A 24,207-nucleotide genomic window follows, 5' to 3' on the forward strand; every position below is an offset into this window, starting at 1 on the left:
CGACGACACAAGAAGCCTGGAAGCGACGTGAACTTATTCCCTCGGCCTCCACTAACAGCTCTACAGGGCTGGTCAAGCCCTGACATTACGGTTTGATTGGCTTCAAGAATGTATTGCATAATGGCCCCATTGCTGGAACGTTCTCATTGCGAATGCGTCGGTGAAGGGACACTGAGAAGTACAAGAACAGCACAGAAAAGACCTAAGGTTGCCGATATTGCCTCGTTGCTGTCCGTTATGCAAAAGTGACTGATATGCGGAAGCCACGTGTGCAGCAGTAAAGAGATAAAGGGGGGGGGGGGGGGAGAAGGAAGGACTGAAAAGGCATGCTCACTCACTATGCTTCACCGCGCTTCACTGGGCAAAATACCGAGCAGCTAAATTATTCCAAGAAATAAGGAAAGTCTATCAGTATCCTCAAACGCAACCACGCCGCCTCACCGCCTCCTTGCCCGTTCGGTTGTTCGACAGCTCTATCCCGTATCCATCCGAGTGCACAGCGACCGACCGGGCGGCGACGCAGCCACGACTTCCCGAGATGGGCCCAGCTCCTCCACTCGAGCAATCCTGGTCGCCTCCGTCGCGGCTGTGCTGCTACCCTCTGGGAGGGAGCGGCGGCGTGCATCATCGTCTGGGGGACGAGATGCCGACTGGCGCTTTCCGGAGCGCAGGCGGCAGCTTATGCGGCCGGCGCGCGTCGAGGCGACGACGGGCGCCCTTATCATCATCGGCGGCGGCGGCACAGCGCCCTTGCCTCGCGTCTCCGGTTTCGGTCGCGGTCGGCGGCGTCGTCCCCTCGCCCCACAGCGGGACCAAGACACGAGCAGACGCGCTGGGCAGGGGGGAAACTCGAGCAGCGCGCTCTCGGAACGCCCACCGGCCGCCGCCGCCGAGAAGAGCGCACAGCGATATGTGTGCGCGTGGCGCCGTGCACCCCCCCCCCCCCCCCTTTCCTCCCATTTCTTCTTTTTTTCGTACGCAGAGAAGCCATGCTGTGCGCAGCTCGTCCGCTGCCGCACTCCCTATACCAACGGAAGTGGCGCGTGGAATGGGGAACTTTCCCATAACAAAGCCGGAAGTGTGGCGATGTTCGGGTGTTCACGCCGCAGGCCGTTCCGTAGGTCGTGTTAGGTGTCGTAGCGCGAAGACGGTACTCTGCCATCAGTAGCAACCCTGTGGTACAGTTATATAAGCCAGGTGAAATGAGAGCCAATGGTGCTCGAGCTAACGAAACAAAGGCTGTAGCCTGGGTGCTGAATCGTCGGCTGTCGTGAACTGTCGGCACACAGGCGCTGATCGGCCAGGATGCATGCGGAATAGTCCTCTAGGGGCGGACATGCTTGTCAACCCGGCACCACAGTAGGTGACGCCAGCTCTCTGGCTTAGACAACGCTATGCATTATTTAACGGTGTAGAGTTCATAGACAACGCACAAAGCTCGGCGAAAACAAACAACGATGTTGAGGGAGACCACCGAGGGAAAGCGCGGTGCTGCCCAGTCCCCGACGCCTCAACAAAACCGTTAAATGTTACCGCAGGTGTGTCCACAGGACAGGCAAAAAGGGCGGTTCTTACTGCGTTCCCCTTAGTAAGCATGGAGGGATATTTTGTCGCGTATAATAGCTCCTTGCTTCGCAGGGCACAATAATTGGGATGCACGGCCATAACCTTTGCCACATCCCGTACTCCCTTGAGCAGGGACCTTCGCGCTTATGCAAGGGATGAAGTGATAAAAGAAGCAGCCCAGATACGACGGAGGTCATGTTCACGTCATCATCGACATCATCGAGACAAATTTGATGTAGGACAGAGGCCTACTTCAGTAATCTCATGCCAAGTATGGCGCGGTTCAGGTGTGCAACGATATATGAGACAGATACTGCACCATTTCCTTTCCCCCCAAAACCAATTATTATTATTATTAAGTATGGACGATGAACGCTTCCTGTATCAAGAACAAAAGGATTAACGCTTTCACTTTACTGACCCGCAGTAATCGCACACTTTTTTCTCAAGAGCTGACAGCATGCCTATGAGCACGTGTTTGCGAATGGACGTGATTTGTTTTCACTAGTCCTCCACTCCCCCAAGAGGAAAAAAAAATTATATATTCGCAGTCGGTTTGCAGACACAGTCCACCAATAGCTTAACTAGGGCAAGCAAAATAAAAAGAAAATAGCCATCGCAGCTCGCAAAAGAATTCGGTACCTCTGATATGAGAGAAGCCATATATCGTGACAGACTTCTAAGCAAGCGACTGCACTGCCTGGCGCCGTCCAGACCAAGGGTACGCGCTTCTGCCCCCGGCTCCGTTGGGTGTCCAGTTGCGCAGATTACACGCTCGCCGGTCGAAAGCGCCGCCGTGCCGGCGCCGCAAGGGTTCATGGCAGCCCTTACCGCCGTTCACTTGGCGCGTGCGGACATCGCCAAGGCCTCCGCGCCTAACGCAAGAGACGATCACGCCTATAAAACCAGATTGCTGCTGCAGGGGCGCCGGACGGATCGGCCAGTAGAAGTGATGTGGAGTTTGCAGTGGAACAGGCAACGCGTGCAGAGAGAGCTTGTTGGGTCCACAAACATCGACATGGTCATCCATTCATTAGGCGAACTAATCAACTGGAGGTAACCAGCCCGATTAGTGCACGTTAGCTTTTCTCGCTATTATCGCTTATTGCTAGGACTAGCTACATTTCGCCGAGGGGCGCCTTATGCTGAGTGAAGTATATACATGTTGCTAATAGACGAAGATTCCTCAATGACAGCTAAAACCATACGCACGCACGAACACGTGCGCATGCTAAGAGCTGCCCTAATCTGATCGCAGTGGGGGCAATTAGGGGGGGGGGGGTCGGAAGTATCTGGCTAATGACAACTAAGTCGATTGTACACATAATACATGCAGGGGGGGGGGGGGGGGCAGTTTCCGAAGGAATGAAAGCGGTTGGAAAGGCCAAGCAGTAATTCATGCCTCAGAGTTGCCGTGCGTCACGACACGTTCCTTCCCACCTGCCTCCCGCTTATGATGAGGCACCGATGTCAGCACGGCGTCCCTTTCCCCCGCCTTTGATCTTACTAATTTATCTTACTTTGATCTTACTAATTGCGAAAGTCGGCTTCGAAATTCACCTATTTCATGCGGCCACTTCGAGAAAGGTTGGCGCCACCCGGAAGCAGTATCACCAGAACTTACGGAAGTCATGGGTGCACCCGAGCAACGGCTCTCGCAAACGTTTATTATAAATAGTTTTGCCCGGTGGATTGCCAACATATAACGTGCGCCGCATTTTTGTTTGTTTCGATGTATCGGTCATACTGTTAATGATATGCAATTATATTACTGCTCCGTTTTCACTGTTTTTTTCGTCAGGTGACTGCAGTAATGCCTAGGGTACACAATTCACTGCAACCTTGCTTCTATTACCGTTGGCTCACTGTACACGGGATCGTTCATTACTGTTAATTCGGTCCCGTGCAAAGGTGGGGGGAATTTTAAAGCACCCAGGGCGAGATGCATTGCGGCATTCTCATTCAGAGGATTATAACTTAGGATGACATCCTTTATTTACAATTCTCTCTCTTTCTCTCTCACCCTCCCTCTCTCACGCAATCTCATTCGGCCCCACCGCTGCCAATTTTCGCCGCTTCAGGCTGGACGACCAGTGCTGCTCCTTTCGAGATGCCTCCGGGGCGTTTTACATGGCCACAGTCTGAGGCTCCGTTGTCAACAGCTCGGCCAGCGACCAACGCGCACCGTCACAGCTATGTGTTCCACTGGCGCAACAAGCTATTCACGCACAACCTCCGAGATCACCAAGCCGCCCCAGCAGTCCCTGTGCCATCGCGTTAATGCGGCGCGTCAACGATTTCAGCGCATGTAAGTACTGTAAGTTGTAGATAGTTTCTTTTTTTTATTTTTCCTCACAGGTCAGGCGACAGTAGGCTAACCTCCGAGCTTTGGCCCAATCGGGCTGCCGAATTTAATACAGGGGCCTTTAAAGACCTCTCCAGCAAAAACAAGCACAGCACCATACATCAACCGCGCACAAAAACGGACCACGCCACTCCAGTGCAGTGTACTTCGCTCGACGGACGGTCGATCACCCTCAGATCGCCTCGGGCAGTAGCTACGGGGTGAATGGAGACATTTTTCGCCAACACGTTTGCCTACGCCCTTCTTTCCGCCACGCCACGCCGCACAAGTGAAGCGGAGTAGCGGAGTAGCGGGGGGGGGGGGGGGGGGGGGGGGGTGATACGCTTTTGGATATTACGCCGCTTTTGGCCCGTTTCCTTCGGGCGAGGAGTTCAGAGTTCACGCAGCGATGCGTTCGGAGCTAGGTAGTCTCGCGTGCATGAGATTTCCATCCGAAGATTAACTCGCACACAGGACTCATTCAACATTCATAATATTCGTAAACACTAGAGCAGATTAAAAAAAAAAAAACAGATTACTATCTATCGCACGTGCATCCGTCTAAGTGCGCCGAATGAAAGTAAGAATAAAGATAAAGCGTTACGAACTGGTTACTGCAGTTGTTGGCCGACCACAACATTTGCTTCTTTCATGTAGTACTTTGGTTTGAGCTAGTTGGTTCACAGGTAAGGTTGATTCTGAAGGCGGTGCAAAACACGCAAAACCAGAATCAATTTTAGCTTCTTTCATCTTTCCGGTTACGACGAGACACTGCGATTGCAAGCATACTATGGTATTTGTTGCACAGTCATCGCTACCATGTAGTTGTTTTTGTTTTTTTTTTGCTCGCTTGAATGCCCTGGAAGCGACGCGCGTACCAAATGACGTCTAGCGTTAAAAATTTCTCCGCCACGACACGTGTAGTTGAGATGCCTCCTGTCCTAATTCTGAATTTTACATGCTGCCTAAATGACGCCAAATTAAACATAGAAATGAAAGCAGAACGCGCACTTCTATCTATTCGGCTCTGACGGCTACATTATATGCGTAACATACGAAAAGCAAAAACGAAGAGCAAAGCCACAGAAACTAGGAAATGACTGTCGGGGTGCGGACAATGTGGCGTGCAGCCTAGTCCCCCATGGCTGACGCGCCCGCTCACGACAAACGGTGCCCCTCCTGTAGCTCTCCTAGCGGTGGGTCGTCGACTCCCGCCCTGCCGCCAAACAGGATGCTCTAATGACATCCTCCGAGGGCAGCCCCCCTTTAGGCTGCCGCCCCACTCCTGTCCCGACTGCCACGCGGAGCTGCTGCTGCTGCGGACTGCGCTAGTCGCGCACGCGTCGCAGGCGTAGCCAGCGATGCAGACGACGGGAATTTGCTACACGGCGCATGTTTCCCACTGCGCAGTACAAACACCAGGGTTTCCACCAGGTCATGTAATTAGTCAAGTCACTGACCAAGTCAGGACGCACGGTTACGTTGCAGAACCTGACCGGACCCTTGTTCGCAATGAACATGGAATACATACGGGTTCCCGTATCCCGTATGAGGTCCCATTAGCTTTATAGGCCACCATACGGGTTCTTATGCAGACACCCATAATGAGACGGGTATGGATATAGGGGAACCCATACCCACACGACGAAAGACGCGGGTTCGATCCCAGCCGTGGAGGTCGAATTTCGATGGAGGCGAAATTCTAGAGGCCCGTGTACTGTGCGATTTCAGTGCACGTTAAAGAACCTCAGGTGGTCGAAATTTCCGGAGCCCTTCACTACGGCGTCCCTCACAGCCTGAGTCGCTTTGGGGCCTTAAACCCCCATAAACCATACCCCCACGAATTTTCTCATCAGAACTCACGGGACTTGCACAATCGCAATAAGCAGGAGTAGTAACAATGACCAGGAAATGCATGTGGATTCCGAAGTGTCAGGCAATTAATGTTGAGAATTCGTCAATGTAAGCTTTTACTTTTTCAGTGCTACAATCGGACGACAGTTGGAGAGAAAAGTACGAGGGACGAGGGCGTCGGTCTTGTATACTTTTTCACTACGAACGCTTTTCAGCTGTGGCACTTAACGTGTACTTAGTTGTAAAAACAAAATATTCCAGCCAATTTGACATCACATGGGATGCAGTGCTGTTTGAAGGAGCGACGTGCACTTCGCCATCCAATGGTATTACCACGCCCGAATATTAAGTGGCGGGCGTGGCCGGATACGCACAACTAGGTCGGCTGCATAGACCATACAGCGTTCGAACTTTGGCCAAACCTACTTACTTAGCTGGACAAACGCACCTCCTGTTTTCATTAGCTATAAGGCCACTATACGAGGCCGTATAGCGGAGTTCTAGAAGCCGCCATAATGCCTTAAGGCTCTGAAGCAGCGAAAGACCCCTGGAATGCCGGGATGAGTGCACACGAGCCTACCTGCGGGAATCGGAGGCAAGTATGGTGGCGGCCTGAAAAATTTCAAAGAAGAAGAAGAAGAAGAAGAAGAAAGAAGAAGAAGCAGAAGAAGAAGAAACGGCACGTAGGAACGGTCCATGATGCGCCGTGCGTCTGCTACGAAAAAGTCACAAGCCAGGAGCCGTCCTCTAATGTGAACTGAATCGCGAAATTAATACAACACTAGAACTAAACTCGTGTATTAGCATCTTCATGATTCCGAGGACTTATAAGCTAATACTTATAAGCTAACGCGACGAAAATCAGAGACTTAGCAATGTTTATGTCCAGCACGTCCGGTGCGATACGATTTCCGCTCATGAAATCACGATGCGCACTTTTAAAATGCTTCCTCTCGCTTACAGCGGGTAAGACAGGTTAGAAACTGACAAGACGAAGGGCCCTTCTGTTCCCACTGTTCTTTCTGCTTACATTCCGTCCTGTACTGTGCTACTGCAAAAAAACTTTTGATAACACGCGCAACCAACTGGCCTACGAATCTGCTCTTTTAATTTGTAACACTGTGCTGCGCAGACAGCCAGCCTATGCTCCGCCCTGGTTGATTCCCAGTAAGCCTCGCACTGACATTTAATGTTAGTCAGCAAACCGCTGTGCGATCTACTCGTATGTGAAGGCGAGCGCAGGCGCAGTGAATGCTCCGGGGGAGAGTGCACAGGACCTTTATCGCGCTCCGCCCTGCTCAGTCAACTCCGGGAAGGAGAGGGGGACCGGGAAAAATAATACGAAGCGTCCCCGACGGCCGAGCGGCCGGGCATCCGGTGAGCGCGACTCTTATCGGGGATACGCGACACCCGCCATCATCGCGCCTTCTTGCCCGACCTCCTCCTCCCCCTTCCGCCATCTTGCTCTACGCGGAGCGTCCCGCCGCATGTCGACGACACGGCCAGGGCCAGCAGTGAGAGGTCGTCGTTTAGAAACATTTGGAAAAGAAGTGGGAAAAGATGAATCGTTACGTAATGTACAAACGATTTTCTCTCGGTGAAAAGACGGTACAGCCATAGAGGTTAAGAAACAAATTGGCTGGCGATTTAGCATTGCTAAGCGCGAAATATTGTGCGAAAGCGCAGTTTTCTTGCAGGTGGACACCAGCGCCATGTACCGGAAAGCGCTGTTGAGGTGTCCACTGACCCAAGCAGCCAGTTATGCGCGTCTTCAGCTTTTTCATTGTCAGTGCCAATTTGCGCAACGTACTCCTGCGGCCTATGCTGCAGTGCCGTGTTTCTACAGCAATGTTGTCAACGCGTATTGCTCTAGTGCCGTGTTTCTGTAACAACGTTAATTGTCCACGACGCGTGAAGCGCATATCTCTCTGTCACTATCGCCGCATAGATTAAAGCGCAAGTATTAGTTTGGTGGTAGTATTAGTTGATGAAGACGACGACGTGCAATGCACATTGTGAAAGTGTGTTTCATTCAACACGAGCCTTCATCGTCCGCGGAGATAGTCTAGTGCTGTCGTGCAGCAGCCAGCGAAGCTGATCTGTTCGCGCCGCCGCGGGTTATATTATTTAATTTATTTATGGTTTGCCCAAGGTCACCCTCAAGGTCAAGCTTCACACAAACCGGTGAGCAGCGTTGACATCGTGAAGTAGTGCTTTCGCAATGAAAAAAATCGCTTACTACCATGTATTATGCCTCACGGTCGGCCCGAGTATACATTAGAAACTGGTTATACATTGCGCTGGGTTTACTGGCCATTGCATTTTTTTTTGTTCAAAATGGCGGGAAGTTTGGCGAGAAACAATGAAGGAAGACCGAAAAAGTTTCCGAGGCATGCTAGCAAAAAGTGCTCACGAATCCACGGTAGTGCGAGCGTGTATGGAAGATCGAATTCTTGCAAGCACAAAGTGAACAAGGGTCGGAAGGGAATCCGCTAGCCAAATTCCGACAAGAGGATTTGACTTCTGCCCACACGAAGTTTGTCTTGTCTCGTAGGACTTGTCTTAGGCCCAGACGAAGACGAGCCCAACTCGCCGACTGAGAGGGGCCTTCCTTGGCGGATGCCGTGCCGTCTGCTCACGGCCGCATATAAACGGCGCCAAGGAAAGTGGCCTCCACGAAACGCTCATGCTTCCCGACTGGAACAAACGTCTGCGTCTTCTTCTGCCTGGACTCACGCTTCGAAGTGCGAGTACGTTTTCACCGAATCGTGCTCATCAAGTCATCCTGCTCGCAGCCGTTCCAGCAAAGGGTCTCGAAACACACGCAACAAAAATTAGAAAAATAAACGATATGGTGATAGCAAAGCCAGGTTAGCCGAAAAGTGTCATGGTTCGCATATTTTTGATTAGCACGAGGTGCGGTCAAAGAGCTCGTTCGCTCTGAAATTTGACTCTAGAGCATTTCACAAGGCCAGGGAAAAGCTTATTATACTCATTGGAAAAACGGTGGGTACCCTAAGGCACTGGAAATCCAACCCTGCCCCTTTCGCGTACGCGGCGGATGCTCAAACCACTAGGCCACCGCTGCGCTCCCAAAACGATCAACGCAAAAGCGATTTTTTTTTTTGGCGGGTGGGGGGGAGGGGGTGCTTAATTTTAACAAAACGAATTGCGGTTGTGCATTAAGATCCTCAATTTGCGTGCGCTGCGCTATGAATTTGATTCCACCGTTTCGCATCTCTAATTTTTTTCGTATTTCTTTCTCCTTTTTGTCCTGCAATATGACATTGACGAGGATCCGAAGTTTTATCCCGCTTAGCCCTTATTTCCCCTCACTGTTGCTGCGACTAAAATCCCACATGCTCGCGCTGCTTGCTCCACTGATTCGTTCTTGAGCAAGATGCGTTCTCCTCCCCTTGCGCAATAGCCGACAGAACTTAACTGCGTGCTTCACAGAAAAGCAAAGAAAAATGAAGGCAATCGAAATTGTTCCCTTCATGCCGCACGGTGGACTGTGCGGCTAACTAGAACGCATTCGCAAGCGCGCAAAGAAAAACCCTCATAGTAGGCGATTACGGAGGGTAGGTAGCGCCGCCTATATTGAAAAGCGAAACGGACGTTGTCGGTCTGTCGATCTGTGCACCTCCTCTTAGCGAGACCGGTCTCGTTGTTAAAGGTTCGAGCTGACTACAATGGGAAACCGACTCCTCTGCACGGCTTCGTTAATAGACGGATAAAGTTCGGCGACTATACACTGTATAATGGCAATCTCACAAAAATATGGACGCACACTGGAGTTTAAACCACGGATTAGCGCGCACTGCACGCAACAGAGTTCATCGACACGCGTATATGGGACGACAGGGGTTGACAGCGCTGCCGATTACCATTTCCGGCGCTCGGTCCCGTAAGGGGCCCGCAGTCTCCTCACGCCTCGCGGGTTTGACTGACGTAGCACAGCTGCCACGCCGCTTGTCAATGGGAGAAGCCCCGCACTCGACACCAGTCGGGGCTTATCTCCCGCGCTGCTAGAACCTCTACTAAAGAGCCGCGCCCTCGAGCAGGCGGAACACCCGCCGCCTCGCTGAGAGCGCCAAATGCCTTGTAGGAAAAGAACCGGGGACGTATACAGAAATAAGCTTAAGCGGTGGTCAAGCTGTTGTCAATGTGACGCTCCTTTCTGCGTCACCTCTATAAGAAGTGTGGAAGATTGTGACGAGATAATGTGTTCCAAGTGCTCACTTCATACATGGATCAATAATGTGACCAGTTGTGGACACGAGACCCTGCTATGCGATGACGTCATATGCGGACGACGACAACGAGACCTCGGGGGATGGCCTGGCAATAACAGCTAGCGCTGTAATGGAAGAATTAAATTGCCTTTCCTTTACTCTTTTGAAGCTGACTACATTTCTTTACCGCCTCGTTTTAGCTCTGCGTAGTGTGGTTTACAAATGTGCGACGTTGGCTGGCGCGGGAAGTGTGATTTATGTTCAGAATTATAGCAGGTTGATCAAGCTTATCGCGCTACGATAACATGTGTGAATAAAACGCAGCAGAAATGGCGTTCACACGAACTTGACAGTGTCAGGTTGAGCTCGTCTGTCGGGTAAAGACTCAGTTGTCGGCTTCATGTAAACACAAGTGGGTCTATAGACGCGCATGCACTCACTGCCTTCCTTCTAAATAAATGTGCGAGTGTGTGTCCCCATTAACTTAGTTGAAGTCATTTCCTGTCTGTCATGTCTGTGTGCTCGTCTGAAATAAGTAGCGCTCAGTTACTGTTTTAGAAACAATGCAACACCAACTAGCCTTTCAGCGTGCTTTGTTAAGCGAATCACGTTGGCAAGAAAATTTTTTGGAAAATTGGAGGAGGCACTTAGCCTCCGCCTCAAGGGCATGACGCGATAGCGTTAACGGGTTAACATCCATATACGCGTAGTTAGTCATTCTCGACTTAACAATCATAGATACCTGGGATTTCGCTTACCACTGCTGGCGCTGTGGTGCGGCGGTTAAGCGATGCGCCACTGCCTGTGATGGCAGGTGCTGCCATCGGTGGGGCTTATGAGATCCAGGTTGCTCACCTTGAGCAACCTCTCGCGACGTAACATCATTTTAACTGTCACCTGACACGGTAGGCAGTTTGCTCATAATCCGGTGGGCAGGTTGTGATGACGCCACAAGGTCACGTGACCTAGGATCACGTGACAAAATCACGTGACTGGCCCATTTTTCGACCATGGCGGAATGCGTGAGGCCGATCAAAATCTTGCGCCCCAGGCTGGCATGTGTCTCCTCCGGCCGATTTTTCACTCACAACGCCGACGAAGTCGACGCCGGGATTTCTGTAGAAAGGAACCTTAACGTCATCGCGTTAAAAACGCGGCCTTTCATTTCTCTTAATGACATGCACATGAGGCGCATGCATCTGTGGTATATTGACGTGTTTGACGTTGGCAGCGAATGCGATAAACACATCACTGTGGATTGTCCCAGGCGTATTCTTATCAGTGTTGATTCAACCATAATTTCTTTTGCTGACTTTATCGCTTTCTTATCTTGGTCCGCCGATAGGTATCTTTTGTCTATATGCTCCCGCGCAAATTAAAAGTAGCGTCCCATGCTTTCAAGAGGACATGCACAGGCTGTGTCTTCTGATTAAAGCTCTTTTTCCTACGCCATAACTGCGCATTGTGTTTTGCTGTTTATCGCACTAATGACCAATTACTTTGTACTTTTTCAGTACTAATTGCGCTTACCACATCAGGAGTGCCGCTGGAAGACGTGCTTCAGTATATATCTCCTTAAGTACCAATAAATCACTCACGCTTCCTTAATAAGTTCCAACAAGCAATCGGGCCATTAAACTATTTCTCTTTCATTGCTGTTGCTGCTTTTGTTGCTGGCTGTCGCAGGACGACAAAAAAGAAACTGCGCAACGACGTCTCCGTAGGAAACACAAAAATGACCCCAGTCAAGCTCGCGGGCCAGTCACAACCTTCGGGCATCGGCGTGCACTTTGCCGGATTCGCTTATTTCTCTTTCTCTCTTATTCTTTTTCTTCTCCACCCCTTGCGCTTCTTCTCTCAATCCGTAATTGTTCCGCGTCTTCGCTCATCTTGCTCGGCCCACTTTCGCCTCGGTGCCACGGCGCGGATCGCTGCTGCAACTCCGTACTACCCCTCGCCAAGATCGCTCGCTAATCGAGGTGGGGAGACGCAGTTGTACCGCTCTTGTTTCTTTTTTTAATATTTTTTGTTTCCTCCGCTGGCAGCCTCACTTCGAGATTGTCCGGGATCCATTTACGTTGCGCGGCGGCCGCCGGGATCCTTAATGGCGAAAGGTTTCCGAAGCGCGAGGCGCGGTAAACAAGCTAAAAGAGAGAAATCCCTCGGACGACGCCCCGCAGGCGCGCACCCGCCCGCGTGTATGTGGCGCGACTGCAACCGGCAGGGGGTCCGTCCTCTTCTGGCTTTCTCCTGTACCTGGCTTCTTTCCAAAACTGCCCCCTCCCCCCCCCCCCCCCCGCCCTTCCTTTACCCTCTACCTCCTCACTCGCACCATCGCTTCCCCCATCTATCGTTCGAGCTAATTATGCAGGACGACGCGCACCCAGCGAAGCGTGGAGGTTCGATGGGACGAAGAACCCCGAGTGTGGGTCGCGACTCAGGCGAGATGACAAGCTAGAGAAGCTGGCTCCATTGACGCGCTGCTGTCCCCGCGTTATTCGGGAGAAGATGATGAGAACGAGGCGCCAATTTGTAAACACTAGTCGGTTGGTCCCCGAGGCGACGGCTAATTTCTGGGAAAGCTCGCTTCGGTGGCCACACCAAAGGACAAGCCCCTCTGAAAGCCTTGCAAGGATGCATGAAATGTAGACTCGATGATCAATGTTTGCATTGGCTGCAGTCGCTGGGAAGCCAGGCGTTTCAGAAATATTGTAAACATTATATCAGCTGATGTTTCGTTCGACATCTTTATACTGTTACCAGAAGACAGGTGTCGCAGCATTGATGTCTCTGTGCAGCAAAATCTAGTTTCTTCGAGACTTTTCATGCAACCGTCGTATCGTAATTTCCCGGTGTTAAGTTCATATTATGTATTATTATTATTATTATTATTTTTTTTTTTTTTTTGCTGTAATAGCTCTATATGGCGATGGACCTTGTCAGGGTATACACATCGGCATGGCCGTCAAGTTGTATTATTTGGTTACCGCGAATACCGCTGCGTTCACCGTCTTCTCGAAAAGAATGTTGGCCTGAGCGCAACACCGTCATCAAGCAGTGAGAGAGAGATAGAGAAAAGAAAAATGGACGGACCACTGCATCCAGCCCACGCGCGATTCGAGGAACCGCTCCGATTCCCTTGGCGTCCCGCAACGAGCCACCGCGTCCACCCACACGCGACGGCCATCGCAACTCGACCAGTCAGCTCACGCCGACGACGGAACTGCGCGCCTCCGATTTCCGACGCCTGGCGCAACGCGCACAGCGCGGCGGCCAAATGGCTCGCCTCCGCCGCGGTCCACGGTCCCGAACTCGCTACGTTGGCTACGCGTGTGTAGAGGCAATCGAGTCGCTTCCGGTACGCTCTCGCACACACACACACACTCCTCAGGCTGATGAGGCGTGGATACGACGCTCTCCCCAATCAGCCAAATGCAGCCAGCCATTCGTCGCCTCTCATCGCCGCCCAACCGCGCCGCCGTAGTAGATTCAGTGCATGCAAAGCGCGCGCTACGCAACACATTCGGTGAACGCTCGGCGAATGTCTTGCATTTCGGCGAGTGTGCTCGCGGCTCGCGCGTCGTACGCACTGTCGCGAGCGCCGCTTTTCGCCTGGCGGCAGTTTCCGTTCGCGATGCAGCGCGCCGTGGAACACAGCGCGCGATCGCTGAAAGTGACGCGGCCAGGAAACCAAGTGCTCTGGACTGAGGAAGTCCCTGTCTCGTCTCCCCAATAATCAGCGTTACTGCTCGCGGTTCGCGATTACTGGAGTCGTCCCGTTTCCTGTGCACGATCGAGCACGTCCCCGAGACGCTTTGTTACGCAGATAACGTCCCAAGACGTTTCTCCCTGTTTTGATCTCGCAGGCCGAGAAATCCCGCGAAGCGTTTCCTTCGCAATCTTCGTTGATGAGGGGGAGCTGCCGTCGTTACCGAAGCAGCCACCATCCCTCGCACAGATATTACTTTGCCAGACTTTGTTTTCGGCTTTGCTTCGCTGCCTTCAGTCATACAAGTTCCTCGTTTGCGATGGTTGAGCGGCTTCTTCTCCGCTTGTTAGGTAGTGCGCCGGACGAGGTGGAACAACACGGGATCTTGCCCTGCCCCTTCCCTGGCTCTCTCCAGAAATGACCGCATCAATTACGAGCACGCATTTCACATGGAACAGGGAGAGCCTTGTGGGGTAGTTAGCAGGAACAATGCTCCGAATAATCAGGTGCGCACATACACCGGCCAGCTTCGAGGATGAAAAAAATGATAAAACGAAAGAAGTAAGAAAGAGGAGGGAAGAGAACTGGGATCGAAAGTGAAAATATTGTTTGACCAGGGACGATTTTTTCCCCTTTCTCTTATTCTCCGCGTGTAGTACTATAAGAACGAGAGACTACCGCAACCAGAGACGATAACTAATTACAACTGCTTGTTCCAATCTCAGTTACGTATCGCTGCGCTGCAGATTACAGTGATCGGATGATATGATACCACATATATTATGAATTTCCGACGCCTGAGAGAGAAAACTCTCCATATTTCAGTTCTTTTTCTGAGCAGGCGAGTATGCGTGCTGACCTCCATCCTTACTGTCCCTGTGGAAACTTTCTTGAAAAACAAAAAACAAAAAAAAAACAGACGCAATAGGTATTAGTTCAATGAAGCTTATCGTCGAACAGTAACACGCCAGCTTCTGCGCTTCCTTAAGCGGTGTCATGATTTCCATTTTATAAAGCGGTAATTTTTTACTAATTCAAGGACTCACCCACCAACAGCAATAAAAAAAGCTGCTTGCCAGGCATGCGTTGTTCCTTTACCTGCTTGCAAGCTCAGTAAAACCTAATCGCTGCTTTCATTTTCCCTCACCAAGGACGCCCTGACAATCAGAGCAAAACAAAAATTTGAAATCCTACAAGATAAAAAAAAAGAAAGCGAAGCAGCGAGTTTTTTCTCGGGTTTTTACAGTAACTTCACGTACACCGAAAAGATTCCAAAAAATCAGAAAAGCTGTCGAACTTATCTACATCTGCTGCACGTGGGAGGTAAAATATACCCTTCCTATGTCTGGTTTCATAGAAGTTCGAAGTGCGGTGATTGATTATATATATATATATATATATATATATATATATATATATATATATATATATATATATATATATATATATATATATATATATATATATATATATATATATATATATATATATATATATGTGTGTGTGTGTGTGTGTGTGTGTGTGTGTGTGTGTGTGTGTGTGTGTGTGTGTGTGTGTGTGTGTGTGTGTGTGTGTGTGATGAAGGCCGTTCCACGGCGGAAACGTCAAATTACGTTGTTTTCAAACGTTGGTCTCTGTTTATTCACTACTACTGACCGTGCCAAGAAGTCTTTATATATATATATATATATATATATATATATATATATATATATATATATATATAGTGTGTCGGTTTATAACGAAATAATGGATATAACGAAGGAATAACGGTTACCTTTGAAAGATCTCTTTAAACACGGGTTATAACGAAGCTATGGCTATAACGCAGTAATCGCCGGGCCCCTTATATTTCGTTATGATGTATATATATTGTTTCGGAGAGCACATCAGATTTGACGACCTTAGTATTCATTCATTTACTTCAGTCGAGCTGTATCATTCCTTTCCCATTTTTCACGCGGCTCCAGAATGAAAAACGTCTGTCAAGAAGTAGCTTTCCCCCCTGAAAGAATTTCTAATGGCCAAGACCTGCTCCCTCCTTCTAGCCGCGCTATATGCAAGCGTTTTCGACGGGTCAAAGTGCGAACTTTGTTTTTTGTTCTTTTATCGTGAGTGTATCCACATTTAGCCGCTGACATTTCACCGTAGCGATATTAAAAAAATCGACTCCTTCTGAAAGTTATTCCTCCGCCCGTCCGCTGGGGCTGCCGTGAACGGTCAATTCAACGCTGAATTGTACGATTGCAAAAAAAAGATGTGCATGAAAAAAAAAAAGCGCGAATGCAAACCAACGGCGTCAATATACACGAAGTTTTGACCGACGGCAATATTGCTCGTCTTTCCGCCGACAGCTTCTACATTGTAGCTCGATTTGTAGCGGCAGCAGAGTACTTTCCTGGAATTTTAGTTTAGTTTCCAACGGGAAACTTCCCCTTTCAAAGGCGTTGATTAACTGAACTAACTAATTATTTTAATGCGGAGTTAAATATGACAACAATAAATTATGTTACCAGCGACTGTACGAGAACCTAAATAAAGACTCACATCTAATTCCCATTTTTTTTGTGTGTGAAACTTATCGTAACATCGGACTCTGACAGTACGTGCTACAAAGTGAGCTGATTTATTAATGCTATAAAGATAAAGAGTGCGAGCTAACGAGAACAGAAGATGAGTGGACGACACAAAGGCTTGTGCTGACCGCCATTCTTTTGTCTATTTTTTTTCGTGCTGCTTGTTCTTATAGCGAATCGGACGCCTTATATTATTTTAGGATCAGGAAAGCAGACAAAAAGAGCAAAACAAGGCAGAGAAGTGTTTTGGGGAGCGGCTGTACTAACACTGCTTCCTAACAACTGTCCTAGACTAACAACTAATTAGTCTTGGCAGATCACTTGGCACACAGCCAAAGCAAGTACTAAACAAAAATCAGTCCGATGGTCGATGTGGCCCTGTTAGCGTCTGTGAGCGTCCGGTCGGTAGGAAGTTTTATCAGAGCGTATTCCTCTCACGCTGTGCAAAAATTTTCTGAAGTGCTAGTGTATTTTAATTCCTTTGTGTCCTGTCCTTTTCGTACATTCTGCTTTTTAAGGTACTCAGAGGAGGGGAGACTAATTTATGCCATTCAGCGGAGAGGGGTCTTTAATGACGGTCGCACCCGAACTGCCCGCAAAAAAAAAAGAGCGCACAAAAGCATGGTCATCGGTTCGAAATCTGCTAGACAGAAATACGCTTTTAAGTACACTCACAAACAAAAGTTTACGAGATGCAGGCTAGCAGAAAAAAAAAAATTATGTTGTCTTGCTAACCACTCAGCTGGTGCTCGTTCCAATGGGTAGAGCGTAGATGCCCCCCCCCCCCCCCCCCTTTACGCCTCCGAGCTTTTCAAGGAACTATTATGCCTCTATGCGCACAAATAATTCTCTTTTGGCACGAACCCGCATGCCTGTAAATTTTGCCTATGACTGCCCGTGTACAGGGCGTCTCACCTAAGATGTTCTGCAAGTTTTAAAAAATAGGCTTTTTGAGTTATAAGAGCGCTTTTCTCGGCATAGCATTGAAAGCGGCGTACAGCATCGGAATACAGCTTAGACCTGCTGGCGAGTAGGCTGGTTAACTAATAGTGAATGGTTAATTTTTTTTTAACTATTAGTATTAATTTCCTTGCCTGCGACACATGAGTGGTGTGGGAGAGGCCTTATTACCTCAATCTATATTCTGTTAGTCTTCTTATTTGCTGAGAGGCGTGTAGCCCACCGTAAGTAATATCCATATCAGTTTTCGCAATTTTGAAAACGCGGTTATCCTCGGCGCTGTGTCCCCACGAATATTTCCAAAATTGTGAAAAAAAAATACACGCGCTTTCGAAAAGCTTGCAGGCAAAGCAACCTCTCCAGTGCACGTAACTCGTCGAAATAGCCAAAACTTGTTGGGCCGCAGCGCCGAGGTTAACAGCGTTTTAAGAATTCTAAAAACTGTGGGTTACACGCCCATCGATAAATAAGGAGACTAACCGTAATCGCTGAAAAGTAAACTACTCTATTATAGTTAACCAGCCTACTAGTTAGCGCATTTTAGCTGTATTATGGTGCCACACCGCCGAAAATGCTATACCGAAAAAGCGCTCTTCCAAATGAAAAGGCCTATTTTTAAAATCTGCAGAACCGCTTAGGTGAACCATCCGCTATAGTATACAGCGAAAGACGGAAAGACATAAACATGTTCAAATAGCTAAATGTGAGCAGGAGAACGCAGAACAATTGTGCGCATATGTGAGCGTCATCGTTTGCCTATAGCATTGAGAAAAGGAAATTGCAAGAATTGCTTGAGCTGTTTTTTTTTTCTGTCTCTTAGCGCAGGTTCTAGCTAGCCTCTAACGTTAGTCTCTCTTGACAGCCATCTAGTATAAAGGTAACGCGCAGGTGAAATTTTCACGGGAAAGTTTGCTCATGATGATGACTATTACCAGTAAAACACGGAGGCGTCGAAGCGAGTGCGACTAGTAGAAAACAACCGGCTGTGCACTCAACAGCGTCTTCTCCGCAAAACAGCATGTGCATGGAGGCGAAGCCAACCTGTCGCGTGAACCGGCTTGTGACTTGTGACGTACAGACTTTATCCCGCTTAGGCGGCATCGCAAGACGTGCGTTGCAGCGGCTCCACCGCCCGGTGCCGACGAAAGACATCGCTTACTGGCGATGCTAGATCAGCTAGAAAAACGGCCGAAATCCTCGGCCCAATTTATTAGGCAACGGTGGACTCTCGCACGATCCCTGCCTAATATGCCAATACAGCAAGGGAAGTCAACGTGTCCCACTTTCTTGCCTAAACCCCTTTTCTTTTCTCTCCAAGTCGCTTCTTTCTCTCGGCTTCCGGGGTATCAAGGGAGATCATTGCTTCTGCCCCTCTGAGTCGGGTTTCGCCAGCGTTCTTTGTTTACTGGGGGAGACTGCGGGGCCACGCAGTCGACCCCAGCTGCCGAGGATCCGGGGGTTTCTCTGCTGCCACCTTCCTTCGTAATGAATGATGCTCGGACCGTGGCTTGCGCCCTGACGCGCTTAGCGCTGGACGCCTGCGCGACCATAACAAAACAACGGGCGTGGAACGCACGGATGACGCTGAGGGACACGGGCGCAAGACGCAAGGCCGAAAAAGAGTGAGGAGGAGGCAGCTTCAAGACAGCGACCAGCGCGGCAGACGTCTTTCGCTCGGCCTGGCCGATTCGTCCAGCCCGGTGGATTCTCGCGCTGCCTCGGCATCCCGCCGGTGCGGAACACCACCACACGGCCGGCCTGCTGCCCCCCCCCCTCTCTCTCTCTCATTCACTCTCTCCGTGGTGGTGCGCGGCGGTGGTTGCTGTGGTGGCGGTGGTGGTGGTGCGGAAGGCAAGCGGGCTCTCCCTCAGTGCTTCGCGCGCCGTTCGCGTCGGCTTCTCCGCACGCCTCTGGGCCATCACTCAAGGGAGACGCCTTCTCCTGGCTGGCGCGCTAGCAAGCTAGGCGCCACAATCCCTCCTCCTCATTCTCACCCTCTTCTTCTGCTTCTTCGGTCGTTCTTCTCAATTCTCCCCGGTGGGCTCTTCTTCCGCTGTTGCTGCAGCAGCCGCTTCTGCAGCGGGTGGCCCAGAACAGACGAGGTCTCCTTGTCTGCGCGCAATCCCGCCTGACAAATGCCCGGGACACGCACCCTTGAAACCTACCTCCTTTCCCTCTGGTACCAACACTCCCCATCTCCGCTTTGCAAGCAGGAAGGCGGTGGCGGACAGGTGATGCCGCCGAGGCCGCTTGAAATCCTTCAAGAGCGGGAAGACGACGCGACGACACCCCAGGCGACGCTGCAGAGCAAAGCTGCCGCTCGACTAGAGAATGATGCGCGCGCCACCGCCCGGCTTTTTGGTGTATTCGACTCCGCGCTCCGTTCTCTCCATTCCGACCACCGTCTATGTCTTTTATTTTAGCTTTTTGTATGACTCCTTTCTCCTCGAAGCGTAACGTGTCCCACATCCGCCATTCTCCACGTTGAAAGCAGGCTTGCTTGTCGGAACCTCCCTCAGTTTTTCTTTTTTTTCTTCTGTGTATAAGACTAAGGTTGAATCCTCGATAGCTTTGTTTGGCCCTCGTGCGAATGCGGGCTGCGCTTCGAAAGCAGCCGTTTCTGCGCGAACACCCGGGAGAGGTGCCTTCCTTGTACATCCCAGACACGGACATGCTTTTAATCTTTCGGAGCTGACTCCTTGAAGCCCAGCCTCTCGCACCACATTCCACTAGAACAACTGCCCCCCTCCTCCAACCCCCCTTTCTGTGAAGGTATTCCCGGCATGTTTTCTCTCCGCAGGCTCTGCTTGCGGTGAGCGGTAATGTACGTGTCACAGTTCCTTTCCCCATATCTTTTGCCGACCTCTCCGTCTCGAATTTTTATTTCGGTGTACTCTGCGTGGGGTGGATTTTTGTTCGATCCATCGTCCTGCCCGAGACGTCCTTGCTTCTGTCGCCGCTTTATTTACGCCTCCCGGAGCCTACGGTGCATGTTAAACGCGGACGGCAACATTTCCTTTAGCCTCAATGTTCCCGACTGTCTCCTTTCGTCATTCTGCACTCGTCACATATAGTACATTGCTTGTGTTTCCAGTAGACAGTGTTTTAGCCTCACTCATCTCATTAATAACAGTTCCTGGCTTGCAGAGACACGCGTAAAATAAAGCAAATCGCTGTTGGTAACGTAGAAATCAAAGCGAAATGAAACAAAAAAAAGGGCTTCGTATAAAACGTATCTAGAATACACGCTGCAATGATCAACTATAGGAGACACTGCTCGTTCACGTGATCCGCTGGAGATGAAGCTGCACGATTTTTTTCGCCTTTCGTCCCGCATCGACCAAGAAGTTCTCAACCGCTGTCGAAGTGCAAAGTTCGACGCTCTGCCCTGGCAGCAGCGAGCTAACAAAGCAATGCAAACGCAGGGTGACATCACCTTCGTGGCCATACTTGACGAAGCTGCGGCGGCGTTAATGTTTGGCAGTGTGTTCTACACTCTAAACACCAATACCTCTCTATGTGAGAGTAAAAAGAGAGTAAACTATCGTCTAGCGCACTCGTTGGGGGGCAGTTTACTGCCTTTTTACTCTTTTCTGTTTAGAGTGTATCGGCGCAGGATCACGTGATATCGCGCGCGTTTGCTGACAAACATAAAGGATCATAATTAAATAGTTTTTAGGCGCAAAAAAGGACAAGACACATAGGGTAGGAGACAGGACGAAGCGCCACGTCATGGCGCTTCGTCCTGTCTCCTACCCTATGTGTCTTGTCCTTTTTTGCGCCTAAAAACTATTTAATTATGAACCAAAACCAACTAGCCCAGCAGCAAGTGCTGTTAAACATAAAGGAGCCCTTATTTAAGAAGCGCGCATGCGCAGAACTGCTCACTCACCTCCAGGTGAGGTCGGTCTTGTCCCACTTGGCGCCCTGCAGCGCGTAGCGCCTGACGCGCTCGGCGTGCCCGATGACGTCAGGGACGCCGCAGCGAGGCCTCTTCATCATGGCCATCGTCTCAGAGTCCAGCACCCCCGTGGGGCGCAGGCCCGCGAACCTCTGCATGCGCTTGAGCGCCGACCGGAAGCCCTGCTCGGTGCGCAGGTTGTCCGAGGGCAGCACCGCGTTGCGACTCGTGTCGCCCATGTAGCCGAACCGCTCCAGGAAGCCCTGCGCAGGAGAACAGGCAAGGGAGGGGTGAAAAAGTGAGATTAACGTGCGAGCTTAGCCAACGCGGCGCCATCTACTACTTTCTACGTTCGGCTTTGTTTCTTGGCACTTGTTTCTCAGCTGGTTCGTTTTTCTTTTTATGCGCACGCGAAAGAAAGTGCGCCAGTCCTCGGGTGGAGACGGCTGTACTTTTCTGGCCACATCGCCACAACGAAGAGCCACCAAAAAATAGACGCGGGACAACAGCGGAACCAACTGTGCCGTATGCTCCCCGCACGAAATGTTAACAGGAACGGATTGTCCCTCTTCGCAGTTAAGAAAGCTTAGCTTGATGCGGCCGCGAGCATAGTTGAGCGAAGCGCTTTCAAAGTGTGTGTGTGTGTGTGTGTGTGTGTGTGTGTGTGTGTGTGTGTGTGTGTGTGTGTGTGTGTGTGTGTGTGTGTGTGTGTGTGTGTGTGTGTGTGTGCGTGCGTGCGTGCGTGCGTGCGTGTGTGCGTGCGTGCGTGCGTGCGTGCGTGCGCGTGCGTGCGTGCGCGTGCGTGCGCGTGCGTGATACATACACCAGGTGTTTCATGGAAGGCTTTAAAAATAGGCTTTCTGCGGTAAAAATATGGCTTTGCGTGCGGCAGAGTATTACGAGTGTTGGCGGACAGCGGAAAGCCGATGAACTGTCTTAAGAAGTAAGCTGGTTAACTAATTTCAGATAACTAACTTTTTAATTGTCACAGATAGGTAACTGGTGGCAATTAGAGACCTGTAGCCGGTCGCTAGTAATATCAGTATCAGTTTTTAGAATTTCGAAAACACCCTCGGCGCTCTGGCTCGAGAAGATTTGGCTGCATCATGCGCAAATACATGCGCTTTCGACAGCACGCAGGCAAAACAACCCCTTCAGTGCACATAACTAGTCGAAAAAGCCAAATTTTGTCGAGCCACAGCGCCAACGGTAATCGCGTTTTCAAAATTCTAAAAATTGATACGGCTATTACTAAAGACCGGCTAAAAATCTCTAATTGCAACCAGGTGCCTATCGGTAATAACTACTACTAAAATTTAGTTAATCACTTTAGTATTTAACATGATTCGCCTCATTTTTCACGTCCGCCAGCACTGGCATTACTATGACACAAAAACCTTCTTTTTAGCCTAAATACCCATTTTTAAAATTTTTGGCCTTCTAAAAAAATACGTGGTATATATGCAGTGACACGCAAACGAGAATGCAAGCTAGCCTCCTTCACTTCGGGAGCCTGTTCACAGGCATTAGCATCCGCAGCATACTATGAACCGTATCACAAGAAAACCGAGAAAGTACCCAAAATCCCCATTACCTTTCTTTGAAATTCTAATGGCTGGAGACCTGTCTACACGGTTACAGCGAAGAGGCGGGTATATCGAAAGAACCTTCGCTTCCTCGCAGCATCATTACCACGCGACTGCAGTGCATAGGCAAGCCACAGCGGAGCTGCAGAGCTCGACAACGGCGTCTTGAGCGAGGTCAACGTGCCAACGCGACAACGCCCGACTAATAAGAGAGGCTTCGGCAAGCAGACACCATCCGTCACAATTACGCAGTCCGATAATTGTGACGGATAGAGGAATCCGCGACAGGTCGGTCGTTAGACACAGGGCCCTGGTTTATTTATTAACACGCCCATGCACACAGCGCGCGTCGGCTGCTGCCATGAGAGGAAATCCCTCAAACGGGATTGGTCATGTCACAAAATGCGGGAATCAGTAATGCGCATCAGGAATACTTATCAGGCACCCTAAACAGCAGTCAATTGTAAGCCGATAGTAAAAATGGGAAATAAAGCTTTAAATCATGTGAGCCGCATTTTATTCGGTTCAAGACAGGAGTGCTTGCGACTACGCCAATTTTGCTTCACTATGCAAACGCGACAGCTAAAGCCTTCTTACGAATAACATTACAGGTCGACTAACAGAGCAGCTTGGCAACAAATCCAGCTGGATCGCATAAGCCGGAAGTGGTGGTGGTGATGGTAGTGGCTTATTTAAAAGGAAAAAAAAGAGAAAGAAGTAAAGGAAAAGAATGAGGCAAACAACAAGAATGTTGCCACCTGCGGCAATTGCTATCTTAGGATAAATCGGTCAACGGTACTACGTAATGTTCGGGCAGTGGTTACCAGCTATATATCTATAGTGGTTGGCAGCGTTCGCGCATGCGCCTTCACAATCACTCCCGTCGCATGCTTTCGCGCACTGTGATTTGCCCGTTGTCACTGCGTGCCATTCGTGCTCATTTCAGCAATCAGATATAGTTCATCTACTTAGCGTCATATGCACCTGACCAAAAAAAAACAAACTATTTCATTAAATCTCGAACTAAACGGATGCCACTGAACCGTAGCATGCGTTTTCTTCGTAGTTCGTGGCGAATCTAGGCTCCCGGTCCACTCTCGGTGTCTTATATTGTGTTTCTTTCTGTGCCCGTGCAAACCCCCTCACGCTGTACACAGCGTGCTGCACAAATGCCATTGAAAGAATGCAAACGCGACCACAAACAGAATCAGCAATGGCGCATCTCGAGCGCACCGGGGAACAAGATTACCAACGATTCTTTGTTGCGCGTGTTTTTAATATCTCTGCGTTTCTGTCCGCGCTTGTCTGTCTTGAGAAAGGACGACTGGCAATCACTCCGGGCGCAGCAAACCACTGGATCTCCCGCGCCAACCAGCGAGAGGTCTTCGACGCAAGAGCGGCCATCTCTGACGCGATCTGACATGGCTGCTGCAGCGCTCGCGGGGACGCCCTCGTCACCCGCATGCTGGGCCGAGG

General features: G+C 50.1%; 1 protein-coding gene across 4 annotated transcripts in view; it reads right to left on the reverse strand.

Annotated features, from left to right (window-relative positions):
- Positions 1-24,207, reverse strand: part of LOC144121263 (matrix metalloproteinase-2-like) — a 202,010-nt gene that overhangs the window by 65,135 nt on the left and 112,668 nt on the right. For all 4 annotated transcript variants that reach the window (XR_013312582.1, XR_013312583.1, XM_077654383.1 and 1 more), the window contains exon 2: positions 21,137-21,408. Coding sequence is in view for 2 of the 4 variants with exons in the window: in XM_077654383.1 (XP_077510509.1) it covers positions 21,137-21,408 (272 nt within the window). In the remaining 2 variants the exon portion in view is untranslated. The remainder of the gene's footprint in view (positions 1-21,136; positions 21,409-24,207) is intronic.

Source organism: Amblyomma americanum, chromosome 2 (assembly GCF_052857255.1).
Source record: "Amblyomma americanum isolate KBUSLIRL-KWMA chromosome 2, ASM5285725v1, whole genome shotgun sequence".
Classification (NCBI taxonomy): Eukaryota; Metazoa; Arthropoda; class Arachnida; order Ixodida; family Ixodidae; genus Amblyomma; species Amblyomma americanum.